The 20,084-nt window shown below is 53.4% G+C and overlaps 1 protein-coding gene across 4 annotated transcripts in view; it reads right to left on the minus strand.

Moving 5' to 3' along the window:
• Positions 1 to 20,084, minus strand: part of LOC146772213 (transducin-like enhancer protein 1) — a 150,176-nt gene that overhangs the window by 112,757 nt on the left and 17,335 nt on the right. For all 4 annotated transcript variants that reach the window (XM_085638844.1, XM_085638843.1, XM_085638842.1 and 1 more), the window contains exon 2: positions 6,536 to 6,698. In XM_085638844.1, the coding sequence (XP_085494970.1) occupies positions 6,536 to 6,559 (24 nt within the window). In that variant the 5' untranslated portion in view covers positions 6,560 to 6,698. The remainder of the gene's footprint in view (positions 1 to 6,535; positions 6,699 to 20,084) is intronic.

The raw sequence follows: 20,084 nt of genomic DNA on the forward strand, positions 1-20,084 counted from the left end.
GATACTGGGCTACCTGCGATAGCCAGCTCTGCTCTGCGTGCATACTGGGCTACCTGCGATAGGCAGCTCTGCGTGGATACTGGGCTACCCGCGATAGGCAGCTCTGCGTGGATACTGGGCTACCCGCGATAGGCAGCTCTGCTCTGTGTGAATACTGGGCTACCTGCGATAGGCAGCTCTACGTGGATACTGGGCTACCCGCGATAGGCAGCTCTGCTCTGTGTGAATACTGGGCTACTTGCGCTAGGCAGCTCTGCGTGGATACTAGGCTACCTGCGATAGGCAGCTCTGCTCTGCGTGGATACTGGGCTACCCGCGATAGGCAGCTCTGCTCTGCGTGGATACTGGGCTACCTGCGATAGGCAGCTCTGCTCTGCGTGGATACTGGGCTACCCGCGATAGGCAGCTCTGCTCTGCGTGGATACTGGGCTACCCGCGATAGGCAGCTCTGCTCTGCGTGGATACTGGGCTACCCGCGATAGGCAGCTCTGCGTGGATACTGGGCTACCTGCGATAGGCAGCTCTGCTCTGCGTGGATACTGGGCTACCCGCGATAGGCAGCTCTACGTGGATACTGGGCTACCCGCGATAGGCAGCTCTGTTCTGCGTGGATACTGGGCTACCTGCGATAGCCAGCTCTGCGTGGATACTGGGCTACCCGCGATAGGCAGCTCTTCGTGAATACTGGGCTACCCGCGATAGGCAGCTCTGCTCTGCGTGGATACTAGAATACTGGTAAAGGTCTGCTCTGCATGGATACTTGGTACCTTTGAATGGCACCTCCAGCCTGCGTGGATTTCAGGGTACCCGCGATAGGCAGCTCTGCTCTGCGTGGATACTGGGCTACCTGCGATGGATAGGTTTGCTCTGCTTGAACACTAGGGCGCCTGTGATCAAGAGCTCTGCCCTGCATTAATACTGGGCTCCCTACGATGGGTGGGTAGGCCCTGCATTAATACTGGGCTCCCTACGATGGGTGGGTGGGCCCTGCATTAATACTGGGGTCCCTACGATGGGTGGGTGGGCCCTGCATTAATACTGGGCTCCCTACGATGGGTGGGTGGGCCCCGATTGGGTACTGGGTGGGTGGGCCCTAATTTGGTACTAGGTCCCCTGTGATGGGCAGGTCTGCTCTGCATGAATAAGAAGGCTCCCGAGATGGGGGTGGGGCCGTGGTGTAGTCTCTCTGTAGAGTGATGCCAGACTGTCTCTCTCTGCAGCGGAGGGTTTCCCGCCCCCACCCTCTCCACGCGGCGGCACTGCAGATGTGTCAGACCTTGGCAATTATTGATGAACCGTGTCATGGAAATGGAAGTAGGCCTGGGAGCCGAGGGGCGGGCAGAACTGGGGTTCGGGTGACAAACACCCCTGTCAAACGGACCTGGGGAGGGAAGGGGGGGGGGGGGCAGAGCAGCGCTTTAAGGAGGGGCCAATAACAAGAAGAAACAAATCAGGGCAATGCCCTCCCTCCAGATGGTGCTACAGAACTTAATATTGATGCAGAGGGTCACACGTAGCGTCCGAAATACTGTAAACAACCAGGGACCATACAGCCCAGTCTTATAGGAGAAAGGGAGGTCACCGGGAACACGAGTCTTGCGTTAACCCCCAGCGGGCAAGCACCGCACCGCATCCAGCACCCGCTCCCCCCTCCCCCGAGGCTTGCTTTCCCACTCCTGCACAGGTCACATTCCCCTAACCCTGCCGCTTTGAGCGCTTGAAACTCGAGCAGTGGCGTTCGGCGCTTTGGTCTGGTGCAGCAGCTTCCCACCAATCGATGCCTGCCGGAGTCACGCAAACTCAAGACTCTGTCTTACAGGAGAAAGTGATTTCACCGAGAACATGGGCTGTATGGCCCCTGGTTGTTTACAGTATTTCTGACGCTACGTGTGACCCTCTGCATCAATATTATGTTCTGTTGCACCATCTGGAGGGGGGGGGGGGGGCGTTGCCCCGATTGGTTTCTTCGAGCCAGTGGACCTTTCTCAAACCTGGCACCTGCAGCCGGTGACCCCATGACCCCAACGTATCCACTGGGGAAGGGGCAACAGTCTCCCACACCGGGGCGAAGAAGCCAGTGGCCTGCCGGAGTCAGAAGCCACCGGAAGCCCAATCCAACGCCCCACCCAGCACCACAACGCACTAAACTAGCGCTTGGGAAAGGAGTCTAGGCGCAGGCCCTTCGTCATCAGGACAGGAGCGCTGCTGCGGTGTGTGGAAAGGAGCGAGCCTGCGATGTTGGGGGGGGGGGGGTCACCGACTGTGCCACTGTGGGGGGGTGGGGGGGGGGTCACTGACTGTGCCACTGTGGGAGGGGGGAGGGGGGGGTTACCGACTGTGCCACTGTGGAGACGGGGGTCTCCAGTAAAGCACACGGGCCCTGGGGCAGAGAGCAGCAGTCGGACGGCCAGCGCTCCAGGGCCCGCTGCAGTTTGCTCGGGTCCGAGGCGCCGCCTTTTACAGACAGAAGACCCGGTTATAAAAGGCACAGACGAGGGCTGCGGGCTTCTATCTACCGACACCGCTGCTCCGGAGGGTCCACAGATGTCCCTGCACCCGGGAGTGGGAAGGCCGAGGACAAGCTGCAGATAATGCACCCCCCCCCCCCCCCCCTCGGCCTAGCAGATCTCCATCAGCCTCCAAGGAACTCTCATCAAGGCGAGCTGCTTAGAACAGGTCATTAGCCCGGCCTGTCACTGGACCACTGAAGCCTGAAGCTGTTGGCGCCTAATACTGTGGAGACATCCTACACCAGGGGCTGTGGCTACGAAGATGCACACCAGTGTGGAAGTGGTATCCTCGCCGCACTAAGGTGTGGACAGTACTCAGATTGGACCACCAGGGGGGTCTTGTAGGCCAGATGACCCCCTAATAGCCAGTAAAGAGCCGCCAGAGTGTGCTGCACAGACAGACTGACATGGAAGCTGCCGATTTTCCTGCAAAGTAAACTTAAAGCCCCCCCTCACCCCATGTTTAAAGGAATATTATAAACTACAAAAGTGCTTTTCTTCCTAGTCGGTGCACAGAAGGACATGCAGATCAAGCCAGGATCCTGGACCTAAAAGCTTATGCGGATGTTTACAAAATGCCCACCTCAAAGGCTGCTGGGAGACGGACAGGCTCCACTCGCCCGTGCAGTTAGAGCCACCATAGCACTTTTACAGAGCACGAGGCAGCGCATGCACTATGCGGGTGTAAAGGGCAAGACAGCAAAGAGCCAACAGGCCAATGAATGGGGGAGCCCAAGTACCCACCAGCCAATGGGTGAGGGAGGCTCAAGTACCCACCAGCCAATGGGTGGGGGAGCCTCAAGTGCCCACAAGACAACGAGTTGGAGCAGAAGAGCCCAAGCGCCAATCAGCCAATGGGTGCGGTAGCCCAAGCGCCAATCAGCCAATGGGTGCGGTAGCCCAAGCGCCAATCAGCCAATAGGTGCGGTAGCCCAAGCGCCAACCAGGCCCAGGGTTGGCGGAGGAGAGCCCCAGCTCTGCCAGGACCACGATCAAAAAAGATCGCCAGTTATAGATCTATGTCCAATCTGTGGTATTTGGGGTTAGCTCTTTAAATTGCATCTTGTCTGTTTCGTTAGCCTTCAGAAATGAAAGAAAGCTTTTTATTAAATCTGAATATGCTCAAAGATCGAGAGTCTGCTCGATTTCCGTAACAGAGAAATTAAAGCAGGTTTGCCCCAGCGCAAAAAAAGCAGGATAGAGCTCAAACACGTGCGACTTGCACATAAAACACTCGCTCACCCGGTCCATTAACCTTCAAACTAAAAGGATTCCCTACACCCCCAACCCAGAGCCTCAGGAGCAATTAAAAAATGCTGCCACAAAATTGCATCTGCAAGCGGGCCATAAGATATCATCAGCACAGAAGGTTGGAGACGGACTGAGTTTCAACATCATCTCCCAACAAAATCTAGAGATTTATTGCCGGATATAGAACCGTGATGGGAACAAACTTTGCTCCCTCTCGCGCCAGCCTATGTAAGAGCCGCTTGAAGAGGGAGGGCACCAGTTCAAACTAGTGACTGGATCTCACCCAGTTGATGGGATACTAGGGAAGACTGATTGATGGCAACTATTTGAAAGTTACGAAGGAGCAATGAAGGAGTTATGAACAGTTGCAAAATTATAATTAAACATAATGTTCAGTTTATAAAAGATAAAGAAAAAGCATTACTGAATATGGGACTTTTTTTTGTTTTTTTATTAACCACAAGGACAAGCTACGAAATGGATGTGCTAGTAATGTGTAATTGTATATCAAGAGTAGAAATCAAATAAACATTTAAAACCACTTTTCAATTTGTAGACTAACAGAAAACCAAAAATCCAAGCAGAAATATCAACAGGAGCAAGCCTCCGAGGGAACTCTTTAAAACCGTTGCACTAAAAATCAGAAGCTGGACAGATGGAAACCGGCGCAGAGATCGAGAACAAAACCAAAAAAAAAAAAAAACACCTCTTTAAACAGAATAATAAATATAATATTTGAATTTAGCGATGGCAGACTCCAGTTTACAGAATCAAGTGAGTAACCTTTGAAAGATCACAGATTTTGGCCAGTAATACTAGTCGACATTGAATAACTGGAAGCAAAAACAGGATTTCCAAGGAATTATTAAATGTGGTCCTCGTAGCCATCAGAAGGCAAAATTGCTATAAAAAAATGTGTCAAAAACCTATTTTCTTTAAACCGTTTTGGCCTATGTAACTGTCTATGCATGCACACAGTAGAAAGTACATTACAATCAATTAATGCAGGGAAAAAAAAACCTCTCCACATATCTTTGTGAATCAATGCGCTTCGACACCTCGTCAGGGGTAGTAAGCGCTATATAAATGCAATTACAATACAATGCAAACAAGAGCTTGTAGACTGAACTTTCAAATAGTGAAATTCTTTGAACTGGGAACCCCCACAGAGCGTCAAGTTCAGAAATTGCAGGCGGAGAATACAGTACATGGAGGCACCAATATTAAAATTAAAATAGTCCCATCTCAACTACTACGAGAAGCTGCAACCGCCCTCCCACAGAATAAGATCGAAGTTAATTTGCACCACATTAGCCGACTCCTCAAGACAGTGGCCACTCTGGGTGTATACAGATGACCATGATGCAAAGAAAATTACATATACACCATATACTCCAGCTAAGCCACCGACTGAAGCGTGGGTGCGGACCATAAGCTCCTGAACATAAACAAAAAATCATTCAAATGGAAAAGTTAGTCCATAGCAGAAACCTCTTCAGTTCGGTCAGTGTTTCGTGGAGGTGAGAAGTGCCCGTATAAAGAGCTTAGAAGCAAACACAAAACAACGCGCCTCTGAAAGAAGATCATGTATGAGGGGAGCCTCTCACTCCGATTCATAAACAAGCTTCACTCACACACGCCAACCACGGATGTTTGCTCAAGTCCCTTCAGATGAAGGGTCATGGAAAGCTTCAAGGAGCAACAAGTCTGTCTTGGGTAGAGAAGAAACATTTTCATCTGAAAACAATCAATGGATTTGGCGGAATAAAACACAGAAGACTACTTCCAAGAATGTCTGTCGACAATACTGTACGGCGATCGACAAAGCGTAGACCACATCTTGAGCTCTGGCCAGTCAAACTGAACCTCTTGGAGGGTGAACTAGCCAATGTTTAATGGCAACCATAATGGCAGGATAGAAATATATTCAGGGCACACGGAAAAAGATGAAAAAATAAGTTTGTCAAAAATAACTTTGCTGTGCACCATTTATGGTTTGAGAAACCCCCGTAAAACACTATTCATTTTTAGAACGTTATGTTAGAGACTGAGAGTTTGGCATATTTTTAGCATCATGATTTTTCTCTGAACCGCGTGCGTCTCATTAACTTCTCACTTATTCATTGCACCATTGTGGAAACTTTGCTTTATGTACTTATCATGTAGCACAATTCCTGTCTACAGGCTTTAACAGTGTAATAACAATGCACCCTTAAAGGCCCATTGACTTTAACATTTTCACAAACATAAGTCAGGCCTACTGAGAGTATTAAAAAAAAAAAACAATGTAAATAAGTGATCAGACCTACAGTCTCTGACAGAACCTTTTCCAATGAACCAATCAGACCTAAGGCTTCCTCACTGGCTCGTCACCAGAAGTTTCCCAACCCTACTGCAACCTGCAGTAGTTTTCCTACAATGCAACCACAGGCATGAAGTCAATAAACGCATTTGGACAACATTGAAGCGCCAGAACAATACACTACGCTTCCTAAAACGACAGAACAAGGAGTCTCAAAGTGCAATTCTTTTACCACTAGGATTTGACAGAGAGAGTAACCAACAGCAAGCCCTTATCTACTAAGGGAACCAATGAGGGCTCATGTATTCTAAGGGAGCCAATGAGATGACCTGAAGCAAAACACCTGTGCAGAAGCTTTCACAGTGCACGACAATCCACCCGAAAAGGGATATTGGCCGTAACACATGTTTTTCACAATAAGTAAGTCATGTCTACTGTCTTTGTTGTGATATAGCTCAAGAGTGGTACTTACCGGAGGCCTGTTTTGCGGAAACATCCCTGCGGCAGTAGCCGGCGGTCAGTGGCGCGGTGGCTGCCAGCCACAGAGCAGGCTCAAGCAGAGACGGTCAAACCCCGCGTCCAGTGTCCAGGTCCGCACACAGGGGTCAGGAGGCGGCTGGAGCTCAGGGCAGAAGCTGGAAGGCAACAGGGAGCAGGTTAGTTGAAAACACAATGACTCGTCTCCCTCTGTTGTCCCGTGTCCCTCTAACCCTCCCTCCTCACTCACACACTCGCTCGCTCACTCAGCTTTCCACCACCTCAGAGTGCCCTGAAGCAAGCATCCCCGACTGAACGCAGGCCAGCAAACATAACCACTGTGTACACACGAAGATACACAAACACACAAAACAGACTCGTGTCTGCAGCATCCCGCCTCGTCTCTGGCACGGCTCGTCGAGGTGGATGTCAAGTCGAAGCCTTGCGCATGTGCACGAGGCGGCGCCCAGCGCCGCCCCTGGCTCCCGGTCCATGGCTCAGGCACCGTGATGTCCAGCTAGGACTACAGGTTCACCCCGTGTCCCCACCCATGGATCCGTGGGGCACCTGTTGGATAGAAGCCGAGCCGATTGCACAGTATCAATGCCGCACGCCCAGGAGGCGTGGGGGAAACTTTAATTACTCTGGAGTCAGAGTAATTTTGCGTTACTCTCGGCGCAAGATTATTGAAAATTACGCTCGCTCATGTCATTTGGCACAAAAAACCTACCACACGAGCAACAAAGTTATCGAGCGCCAGTGGGTTGTGGCGGTTACTGTTTGCATTCTGTTGACCTTTGCACTAGTTTCTTAGCACAAAATGCACCCTTAGGTCGATTATGAATTCAAGGAAGCATTTTGTGGTTAAAAAACACAACAACAACAAAAAAAAAAAAAACACTCAAAGCTGGGTTACTCTCCTTCGGTAATTCTGCGTAATTTTCTTGTAATTTCGAGTTACTATGCTACAGCAAATGACATGAGTTAGGCCCACCACTAGCAATAACAGCCAGCCAGACGCCTCGTCCTGCAGAGCCTGGAGAGTCACCTCACGCCCCCACCCCCCATGACTGCTGCACCTGCTGTATACAGTCACCCACCCCCTTGAAGCCAAGGCAGACATGCCTCAGAGGGCCACACACTCAAGACTAGCTCCATCACCCACCCAGCCGCCCCCGCACGCACACTAACCCGCCATACTACACTGGCCCTTCCCTTAGCCTCACACAACCACTGCAGGTGCCCCTGGCAGAGTCCGACTCGCGGGCAAGCGTGTGGTGCCACAACTCGAGGCATGTGAGAAACGTCCATGGAAAGCACAGCGACGCAGCGGGAGCTGCACAACTTCACACAAACATCACAAAAATGACAAACGCTACTAGGCTCCGACAAGGCGGATTTGGGGTCCAGTTTCTGGCACACAGGTGGTTCTCCAGTGTGTCGACTGGCCTCTCGGTGACAACCTGCACACCCAGAAGGCTACTTCTCACCCTAGTGCCGAACGCCCAACTCCCTGCACAAAACGCAGAAAGTATCGCTAAAAACTCGTGTACATCCACCTTTCCTGTGTGAATGTTCAAGCCCAGAGTCCAGCTCTCTGCCCCACGTCCACACCAGCTGTTCTTCCGGCCCAGTGTCCACGCTCTCGGCCCAGTGTCCACGCTCTCGGCCCAGTGTCCACATCAGTCCCTCCCGGCCACGTCCACGCCACCCGTCCCTCCTAGCCATGTCCACGCCATCCGTCTCTGCTGCCCATGTCCACGATATCCGCCCCTCCTGCGCAAAGTCAACGCCATCCGTCCCTCCTGCCCATGTCCACGCCATCCGTCCCTCCTGCCCATGTCCACGCCATCCATCCCTCCTGCCCATGTCCACGCCATCCATCCCTCCTGCCCATGTCCACGCCATCCGTCCCTCCTGCCCAAAGTCCATGCCATCCGTCCCTCCTGCCCAAAGTCCACGTGATCTGTCCCTCCTGGCCATGTCTAGGCCATCGGTTCCTCCTGCCCAAAATCCACTCCGTTCGTTCCTCCTGCCCAAAGTTCAGGCCATCCGTCCATCCTGCCCACTGTCCGCGCCATCCGTCCCTCCTGCCCATGTCCATGCCATCCATCCCTGCTGCCCATGTCCACACCATCCATCTCTCCACGCCATTCGTCCCTCTTGGCCATGTCCAGGCCATCCGTCCCTCCTGCACAAAGTCCACACCATCCCTCCCTCCTGCCCCCATGGCTAGGCCATCCATCCCTCCTGCCCACATGTCCAGGTCATCCATCCCTCCTGCCCACATGTCCACACCATCCGTCCCTCCTGCCCATTGTCCACACCATCCGTCCCTCCTGCCCATTGTCCACACCATCCGTCCCTCCTGCCCATTGTCCACACCATCCATCCCTCCTGCCCATTGTCCACACCATCCATCCCTCCTGCCCATTGTCCACACCATCCATCCATCCCTCCTGCCCATGTTCAGGCCATCAGTCCCTCCTGCCCATGTGTACGCCACCCATACCTCCTGTCCATGTCGACGCCATCCATCCCTCCTGGCCATGTCCAGGTAGGCCATTTGTCTCCCCTGAACATAGTCCACGCCATCCGTCCCTCCTGTCCACGCCACCCGTTCCTCCTGCCCATGTCCACGCCACTTGTCCCTCCTGCCCCACGCCTGTGCCGTCCGCACTCCTCCCCCATGTCAGCTCGTGATCGCCTGTGCACACACCTGCTGTGGTGCGTGGCACCTTCTGCAGAGATCCATCCCGGTGTAGTGGGACGTCTCAGGGTTGACAGCTAGTCAACCAGTGTCCCACAGCATCTTCAAGTGGGAAGCCATCTTGCCCAGTGTGCACCAGCAAGTGCAAGTTCTGCACTGTCACTGTTGCACGTGCGATGCCGAGGACCACACGTCCTGGTGAAGAGATGGTTGTTTGCAGTGAAATACTGTGAAGCCGCCACTGGCCTCACGAGCGGCAGACAACTGCGAGAAGCAACCCTCGCTTTTGCAAGGTACCCAAAGGCGGGAAGAGCGGGCCTTCAACAGATGACCGTCTACAGGCGCGAGCCTGGCTGAATATCCGCCTGGTGAACTTGCACTAATGTAGAACAGTGAACAAGTCCACTGTCTGCTGTGTCACTGGGCACCATAGCGTGAGATCCCGCCCCCAGTGTCCGTGCTGACACTGGACACCGCAAACGGAGCACAGAAACTTTTCAGACACCCACCCCCAGTCACAGATCTGGGTTGAATCCATCATCGTTCTTTTGCTCACCATACCACCCCAGTTTGGACCTGGCCATATGCAAATCAGTCTGACCCTGTGCCTCATGGGAACTGTCCAGCCCGAACTGCCAAGCCAGGTCCTCCCTGGTCCGGAAACAAGCTTCCTGGGACCGGTTTCTGGCATTTCAGCCGTCTTCAGCCAGGCTTGCTTGAAACCAGTGGCAAAGTGAGCAAGGGACTCACGTCTGGGCATACCCTGCCAACTTAGGGCGAACAAATCAAACACAAAGATGAGGGGCATCGTATCCGCCTCAGGCGCCATCTTGGCCTCTATGAAAGTGAACTGCTCCAGTGTCCGCTCTGACACTGGACACCAGATCCCGCCTCAGGCGCCATCTTGGGCTCTGTGGCCCCTGCCATCGCTGATGACGCATAAACAGCACCGCCGTCACCTCGGGCAGCGCTTCACACCGAGACATTCGCGGAGACTGAAAGATTTCTCACCTGTTCTCCAAGTGTTTGTCTCCCTCCTACTTCCTGAACTCATGTTGATTTTTTTACGGCGCAAAGAAAATATTTTATTGACACCAACCATTTTATTCAGTTTTTTTAATTTTATTTCTGCCTCTGGGCAACAGCTACATTTGAATTCTATTTTTAATTTCAAATTACCTCCCCCTCGGTGGAAGACTCCTGGGAAGGGTCTACTGGCCCAGCGCCATTCCAGAACAGCCGCCTTCCAGGCACTAGGAGTAACGCCAGACTCGGGCGCCATAGTGCCCAGTCACTCTCCACCACTCATCTGCCCACTTTTATTTACCCAGGACCTCTGTGCCACACTGGCATGCCGCTTCAAAGCGCTTGAGGACAGTGGTGCTACCTCCAAATGGTGTTATTGGGGGGGGGTCTGCTTGTGTATTGTACTTCCTCGATGAATGAAGCTCTAGATTGGGGGGGGGGGGGGTCCATTACCTCGTCATTTTCAGGGGTGCACAGCTACTTCCCTGCGCTGGGTGATCGTGCCCATTTCGGTTCACTTATTTTTTAAGAAAACCGTTGCCGCCACATCCGATCACAATAGGGCGCAGGCGACCCCCCTCTCATACCCCGAGCAGTGCAGACCCTCCCGCCCTGCAGGCTGGGCCTGGGCGACATTTTGATTACAAGGACATGTGCAAACATTTTGTACCACACAATCCCCTCTAACTTTTGTCTCATCCCGGTGCGCGCCTGCAGACAACTCTTGTAAGCCAGTATTTTTGAGACTTTCTTTTTGTTTTTATATCTGAGTGCGCGTTGGGGGGGCTGGGGCAAATAGCAGCACACCATACTTTACTAAAGTATAATTTCGTGACATTTTCAGAGAATTATATATAATTTGCAAAAAATATAATACAGAGCATCGCAGGCCCCGTCCGTTACACACTCGGCCTGAATCGGTGGATCTCTGGCCCGGGCACTGCACCCCCCTCCCTCCCCCTACTGAGGAATTACCCAAACACCGGTAATGTCTCCGATCAGCACTTTTGGAAGGCTTTTCACTGGAAATATGTATTTTTGCTCACATACATGAATCCTGCAGAAAATAATTTAAGATTTCCATATAAATCGACGGCATTCTGCCGGCGTTTCACAGCTCTCTCTCGGAGCCCCGGGTTTGAAATGAAATTCAAGTCTGCAGTAGCGACCTTTCCTAATCTAAGCGAAGAAATGACATTCTGAGGGCGCGTGCGCACCCCCCCCCCCCCCCCCCACAGAGATGGGCTGCTGTCACACGTCCACAACCAGCTGAAGCCACAAAAAATCACCAACGCCTTCGAGTCCTCTCGATATGTTATGAATCCCTGCACAGGACACTTCAGGGGCTGAAACTCACTCCGACCAAAATGCAAGAGGGGTGGGGGGGGGGGGGGACAAGGGGCTGTTAGAAATACAAGGGTAATACATAAACACGGTCAATGGGATCAGTTCCTAAAAGGGGAAGAGGGGGGGAAGCATACAGCAACCTAGTCGGCTGTTGGTGGTATAAGGCGTCTCCAAGGTAGGTGTGAGTGTGCAGAGGAGGTACTCCTGTATGTAAATCGTTGTGATCTCACACACCCTTGCGAGTGTACAGCATCATCATTGGGCACTGCTCCTCGTGGGGGTGGCGCTGCAGTCCCTCACGGGCCCTACTGGAGGGCTCTCTGGCGGAAAACTTCTAGGAGTTGCCGCATTTGTGCATGTGGGTCAAGAAGTGATAGTGGGTGAAAGATAAAATAACCCAGTAGGTACCCTTGTCAGTTTATTAGGGGGTCCTCTGGATTAGGCAAAAAATATAACGGGGATGGAGACGCAAATTATGCAGAATGAGAGGGGAAACCAAGAAAATACATCCCGCTGCTCTCAACCCGTGTGGTGAGTCACTAAGGTGTTAGATGTGGAAAAAGGTCGACATGTTTTGCGCTATGTGTTGGTCCCTAGTGGATCCTTGAGCGCTTCATCAGGACCAGTGAAATGAAAAAGAATATCTGGGAATCAGGGATAAAGACGCCCTATATTCCCATCAAACGTTCGTTGAGGTTGTAGTAACAAATACTGTTGCTGGGACACGTTACTATACGCGTACCCTGTTCTTAGCCTAGAGGAGACACACACACAAAAAAAAAAAAAAACTTAATCAGCAGACAACAGCAAAGCCAATAGGCCTGGCCTTGCAAAAGCCTGTGATGTTGTTTTTGTTTACAAATAAAGGAATGATTCATTAAACGTTTGAATATAATAAAAAGTGAAACTGCCGCTGCCGAGAGGTGGTGCGCACATGTCTACTGAAGGGGAACATGAAAGGACGTCCCATCGCACAAAGAAAAACACATGTAGTGAAAGCAGACGCTGGCGCAGCAGCCCTTAAGAGGACTACTTTTCAGGTGCCCATGCGCACAACGCTGTGACTGACAGCGCAGACAACCAATGGCTGAAGCGGCCTCATCTATTATCCAATGCTGTGTGTTGTGGTGGGCAGACACCAAACTCGAATGACAACTGGCCAGATCCAAGGATGAAGAGCACTGACCCAAAGGCCCGCACATATTTGTTATTTTTTATGGAAATATTAGCTTGGCTAAAGATCTAAAGCGGCCTCAAAGCCAAACCTAGAAAGAAAGGAAGACAAAGATGTCTGCTAGACATTAGCTCCTGCAAGGACTGGGGTTGGGACGGAGCCAACTGTAGCCGTTTTAATCTATGTCCATCTGCAGGAATCTGTTCCAAATTACTCATCTATATTTTTATTGGCATGGAGCAGGCGTCTGCAGAACAACGGAGAACCTTCGCACAACCCCCAGTTCCATCACTGTTATACTTTACACTTAGTGACTTCGTGCAAGACAAGCACCCCAGGTGAGGGGGTGTGTAGGAAGGTGGATATCTGACTATGGTTACCCCCAAATTTTTGCCTAGTGTCTAGCTGGTTTTTCGACTTAGTTGGCCTGAGATCCTGCTATTCAGGATCTCAGCCTGGCTGTTCTCTCTTTAAAATGGACTCCATGTACCCTAGGTACATACCCAATTGGTTGGATCACCCTGTCAGCCCCTGTACCAGTGTACACTAGGTACCCAGGGCATTGGTGTACCCAAGGCCTGCCAGGGGCTGAAGCATGTATTATGCCACCCCAGGCTTGGCCTAACAATCTGACACAACTGGCTGATCACTCAGCTGGGGTAAGTTGGTGTAATCACCTCTTACTTAGGTGTAGTATACCTATACCTAACCTTAAATGGGACACCTGGTAACCTATAAGTCACTCCTATGGCAGGCCTTAACAATCCTGAAGGCAGAGTGCTTGGTTCCATGTGAGATGGTGCTCTGGCATGAGCTGAGCCTGTCTGCAGTGGTCGGAACAACTTCCTTCTACTGTTTCCAGATATCGTCATACCATATACTCTTAAGTGCATTATAAACCTCGCGGTTAAATGCTATCTTTGGTTTGGCTTTATCAAAACATGTCGAGTAAGGTGTCATACGAATTGGAATACTAACCCCTCACCAATTCTGGCGACGGGGTTAGCATTCCACCCTTCTAGAGGGACACGACATGTACAGTACCTGAAACCCGGGTAAAATCAGACATAGCCTCAGCTCCACAAAATGGATGCTGCCACCACAGACACAAGTCTGCCCTCCTGCTGCTGGGAGTCCTTCCAGCTTGGGAGGTGTGGACAAAGGGTTTCCTGCCAGGGGAGGTGCATGCACCACCCCAGACAGGATTTTGTGTATTGGTCAGGTAGGGCTTGAAAGAAACCAGACATGCCTGTGGCTCACAAGGAGCCTCGGTGCATATGCCAGTTCAAACCGGTCCTGGGGCACACCAGTCCCGGGCCTGGGGCGAGCTGGACAAAGGATTGGGGGTGTAACCACCCCCCTTCCTGGTCCCACCCATAGGGAGGGACCTAGCAGGTAGTCCGGCCCCTAGAATCCGCTTAAAGGTAGGAGCTGTGTCCTAAGACTTCAGACATCCTGGAATCAACTTGAAACTAAGAAGAAGACGGGAACTTCGACATTCTGCTGCACAGAAGACTGAAGGAAATCTCCCCTGTGGTCAGGGAGTGACCACCTTGCTAACGCAAGCACCATCCAGCGAATCAACGTCTGCTTTGCCGCCGCCTCCCGCCGGAGCCCGAGCCCAGAGACTGACAAGACCTGGACCTCCAGACCTCTCACCGCCCGATCCACAGACCCTGAAAAGAGGAGACCCGTGGAGGCACCGAGACACGTGGAGCCAGCCATCTTGAAACGACCACGACAAGCTGACAAGTGCAACAACCGAGGCTCCCTCCAAGTTGTGCTTTGGGATCTGAGAAGCCCAACCCTCGAGCAGCATCTGCACCAAAGGTGAGCCCTCCAGCATCTCCACGATCTGCGTGGGGCCCTTCTGCATTTCGCCACTCGACGCGCCTAACTGGTTGCTGGCCCGCTGGCTAGTAGCCATCTTGGCGACGAACTTCACGAAATACACCGCTGGCCTGGTTGCTCCAGACTGGCCCTTGCTCCCCTCCAAAGGAGCAGTCCTTCTGACCTTGCTGGTCAGAACCATCAGCTTATTTCATCTCCTACAACAATTGCTTTTGCCAAGGCTTGTCTGCTTCGATCAAGTCGCCGACACCGCCGACCGTGAGAGCCTGCGTGGGACAGCTCGTGAACCGACTCCTGGACGTCGTCGACCTCCAGGGACCACGTGGCTGCAGAGACAAGCTACACCTTTCTTCCTGTTTGCACCCGACATTGCCTGGTACCCACCTGGTGCCACGCTGGTCACTGGCTAGTGACTGTGAACACTGTCCCCTCTGCTTACAGGTCTTCAACATCTCCGATCCACTCTTGGATCCACTGCATCTCTCCCGGACCGACCGCCTGCAGCATCTTTGTCTTCAGGCTCCACGGAACAGATAGAAGAAACCCGACGCACTTCGAGGCCTATGCACCCGCTTCCTGTGGGTGAGGTAAAGCTGGCACACCTGTGCCCAAGTGTAGTATTACATCTCTAGTGCCTGTGTTCCAAATCTTGAGTTCCTAGTCCATCCGGAAGATCCTCTTTGCAGTAACTTTGTACTTTTTACGCACCCATTGAAACCTATGGGAGCACGCGTGTGACTATTTGCTCTGCACACGCCACCCGTGGACCGCCTGGTCACTAACTGAAGTTAGCTCCTTGTAGGCCCAGCGATTCTAGAGGCCTTAGGCCTTTTCCCTTTTCTGTTCGTGGTACTTATACCACTATTTTAGTATATGGTTTGAGCGGCCACCAGGGCCTATCCATATAAAGTGCAACTTCTGTGTATTCTACTGTAATCTTGTTTGACGATTTGTGCTCCTGTGCTCATAAAGAGACTAGGGGTTACTTTGAGAAATAAATACATATATATTTTGAATATATATCTGTGTGGTGTCCTTTCATTGGTATAAAAGGAGGTTGCATTTGGTAAAACAGCTGGCTTAACACGCTTCACGAGTTTAGCCTCAAAGACTGCTTAGCCTACGCTAGCACTAGGGCAGCTAGTCCGAAAAGGTTGACTTACAACCACACCATAAGGGTTGCTTGGCATGGTACAAGGTGATCACTTTAACTAGTGAGCATCATATACCAGGCCAACTTCTCACAGGGTGATTAAGAGGTACTCTGTCGCCCAGATCGGGTCCACAACTACAAAGCTCTCTGGCCTCTTCCTGGTTGTGCTTGGACGCAGAAGCCCGTACCGGCAGAAGGTGACTGCAGCCACCCGGAGCTCAGAACATACCTTCTGTAAATACAACCTCAAGGTCACTCTTCCAAAGCCCACCCTCAACACAACAACCCTCCCTCAGGAACCTGTTCAGAGGAGGTTCGCTCCCTGAGGACAACCCGCTCCTTCCCCGCCATTCCACCTTGGAGGAGACAAGACTGCAGCAACCTGTTACTAAACTATGACCACTTCGAGGGGACGCTAGGTGGCGCGCTAGCGAATGGTCGCCTTCGTGTAAGGCTCCCGCAGTCCGGCGACACTTATCCTGACAGATCTCCTTAATTGGCGACCCAGAAGGCTGCGACCCCACCAATTACATCCTTGAGAGGTCCGGCGTGGACTGTCCAAGTCCGGTCCCGCTCGCTACTACCGCGAGGGAGATAGGCGCCTTGGAACCTCCGGCGCCTGCTGCGGCTGGAGGACGGGTACCGGCCCGCTGGGAGACATCTGCTACGCGAGGCTGCGCTGCCTGCCGTGGGCCGCTGCCGGCTAAAAGTGGCGCGAAGCAGAGTTCGACTGCCGAAGCAGCGGAAGAGGCCGGAGCGGGCCCCCCCCCCGGGATCGCAGACCGGAGGCCTTGTTCCCCCCCCCCCCTCCCGCCCCACCGGAGCTGCGGGGGAGCCGCGGACGCTGGCGACGGGGCCGGGCAGGTCGTGAGGGGCCCTACTGCGACCCACCCCTAAGGCAGAGCTGCGGAGGATCACCGGGAGCACGAGATTGGTATCCGGGAGGGGCTCGCAGGGCGGACCTGGTCGCCGTATCTGATCGGGCTGGTCCATCGACGAGGAGGCGCTGCGCGCAGAGACAGGGGGCCTGCACGACGGGTCCCCCCGACTGACACTGCACGCCAGCGGACTATTGGTGCTGGGGGAGCGGCAGCAGAGGCGGCCCATATCCCCCCCCTTGGGAGCGGCGACAACCGCACCAGCAGAAGACGTCGGCCGGACCGGCCTAGGCAGGGGTGCTTTTGTCAGCAAGAGCAAGACGAGGGGTCATCCCTACCCCTCTCACGAGTCCTCTGAACAACGTGCGCCCAGACTCGCTGCAGAGGGGCCTGCGAACGGGCCGAAGGAGCGGCCTGACCTGCCAGCAGATCGCGATGGGCAAGCCGGACGCGCGACAGCCCAAGCTGTCTTTCGACACCAGTAAGAAAGGGACCAAATCATCGGAGGTGGTGCAGGCCCCGGCTGCGGTGAGTGGAGCTGCGGTGGATTCCTCGGCTGCCTCGTCGGACATGCGGGAGATGCTGCGCGAGATGCGCCAGGGATTCGCGACGATTGCAGACAAAGTGGACAGGATCTCTTCGAGAATGGACGCTGTGGTGCATAAGCTGGATGCGCATGAAGAAAGGATAAAGGGTGCGGAACAACGGATCTCAGACGCGGAGGACACGGTCTCGCAGCACACCTCACAGCTTACCAGGATGGATAACTTATTGCGTATCATAGCGTCCAAGAACGAGGATTTGGAGGCGAGAAGTCGGCGCAATAACGTTCGCATCCTAGGGATACCGGAGACGACCAACGTAGGCAAAATGGAGGAATATGTGGAACGGATGCTCCGCACAGCGATTGGCACTGACGTGTTCTCCCCTCATTTTATTGTGGAGCGAGCGCACCGCTCCCTGGCCCCCAGACCGAAACCGGGGGCGACTCCCAGGCCCATCATTGCCCGGTTACTAAACTACCGAGATCGGGACGCGGCCCTGCGAGCGGCGAGGAGCACCCGGTCTCTCTCGTATGAGGGCAACGCGTTCACATTGTTTCCGGATTTCACGCCGATGGTCCAGGAGGAGCGCAGAAAATTTATGGCGGTGAAAGCTAAGCTGCGGACATTGCAACTGGACTATGCACTGCTCTACCCGGCGAAACTACGGATCACGTACCAGGGCCGTCAGCGGTTCTTTACTAATCCGCAGCAGGTGGAGGACTTCCTCAAACACTACAAACGCTCCCGCAACTCGGGGGCAGAGGTGGACGATGAGCAGGAACGGCGGCCCGGAGAGGGACCGGACGGCGAACTGTAAGTAGTGCGGATGAACATTCACCACTATCCCCCGGGGTTGAATAAGTACACTGCTGCCGCAATTGAAGACGGCACACCTTAGGACTGGTGCTCGGCGGCCCTCCCCGGGGCTGCGGGGCGTGAGGACATTGGGGGGACCATGGAAGGACTGTAAATGTTTGCTCTAGCACGAGATATTTGAGGATAATACTGTAAGTGATTACGCCTTACGTTGTGGATTGCGGGGAGGTGGGGATAGCATGCTGGGGTTGCCAAAGTTTCTAATGCCGGACACCCCCTCTCGGACCTCGTGCTCGGCTGCCACATTGGTGGACGACCGGGGAGAATGAGGGGGAAGTAGTGAAGCCACCTAGGCGAACTCCCCGAAGGGAAATACCCGAGAACTAATGGGGAGCTCTGGGGATATTTTTCGCCTCTGTTCGAGGGGTGGTTGGGGGAGGGAACATGGCTGGCAGATTGGGGTTTGCTTCAGTGGGTGGGGGGTGAGGGGGGGGGGGGGTTGTTGGGGAGCGGGGAGTTCGGAGTTTCAGGTTGGAGGAGGGAGCGTTGGGGATGACGGGTTTATGTTGTTTGTGGAGAGTACTTGAGATGGAGGGATTGAAGTTGACTGTGCTACAGCCTCTCTTGGGGCTCCTGCCGCTGCTGCGGAGGTGTGATCGGCTGGCCGTAGGACTGTATGTGAAGGTGAGGGACTGGGAGATGGGATGCCGCTGGGGACACGGGAGTGGGCCGAATGATGACTGAGACGCCCAGGAGAGAACGGATTACGGTGCTGTCGTGGAATGTTCGGGGCCTAAACGACGCTAGAAAATGCAGGAAGGTGTTGGCGTACCTAGACCAGCACCATGTACAGATAGCGCTGTTACAGGAGACACATCTTGCCCCCCGAGCGCACTATGCGCTGGCTGGTAGATGGGCGGGGGTACGCAGTTTTTCGTCCTACTCAGGGTATGCTAGGGGGGTAGCGATCTGGATCAAGAGGACTGTGCCGTTTGTGAAGCTTGGTGAGCGTGTGGATGCGGAGGGTAGATATGTGCTGCTTTGGGGGAGGCTGGGCACTGACACCATCACGATCGTGAACTGCTACGGCCCCAATGTTGACTCGCCAGGGTTTTTCACGCACCTGTGGGGACAGATGCTCCACATAGGCTCTATGCATATCTTATGGGGAGGTGATTTTAATGTGGCTCTGTCCCCTGGCTTGGACAGATCGGATAGTGGTGTTCACTACAATAAGAAAGCGAGGGAGGCGCTGGCGGGTATCTTGGAGGAAGGCCACTTCATAGACAGCTGGCGCTTCGTACACGGTGGATTGCGGGAGGGTACGCATTTCACGGCTTTTGCCAACTCCTGGGCTAGACTGGATTATTGTTTCTTGTCTCGGGGCATAGCGGTGGATCTGGGGAAGGTCGTGCATCTACCAAGGACATACTCAGATCATTGCCCGGTACTGGCCCAGATAGCACTTCCGGGATATGGTGTAGCGCCCGCAAGATGGCGGCTGCAACCCACGGCCCTTATGGACCCGCTATTTCAAACTGAGCTGGGGGAGGAAATTGCAGAGTTCTTTCCCCGCAATAAAGACTCGGTAGATAGCGTAGAAAGCATCTGGGAGGCATTCAAAGTGACGGTTCGTGGCTACTACATGGCGAAAAGCTTTGGAGTCTTGAAAAACTTACGACAAACGCTCGCGAAACTGGAAGGGGAACTTAAAGGGTTGGAGTCTAGGATGAGTCAGGGACAGAGGGGCCCCCTCCAAGCAGAATTTAGGGAACGTCTTACGCAGTACGAAAAAGAGGCGGAAAGGGAGGCCCGGTTCTGTGGCAAATATTGGCAGGCTCGCAGGTATTGCGAAGGGGAGCGGCCTGGGCGCGCGCTGGCGGAAATCACTCGGCCGCCGCGCTACAACACCCACATACTGGAGCTGAGCACGTCGGAGGGGGGTACTAGTCGAGATACCCATGGAATCTTGGAGCAATTCACTGCACACTACAAGGATCTATATACCGCGCGCAGTGTTGGCGAGGTGGACTTCGGGGGGTTT

The sequence above is a fragment of the Triturus cristatus genome, chromosome 12, assembly GCF_964204655.1.
Source record: "Triturus cristatus chromosome 12, aTriCri1.1, whole genome shotgun sequence".
Classification (NCBI taxonomy): domain Eukaryota; kingdom Metazoa; phylum Chordata; class Amphibia; order Caudata; family Salamandridae; genus Triturus; species Triturus cristatus.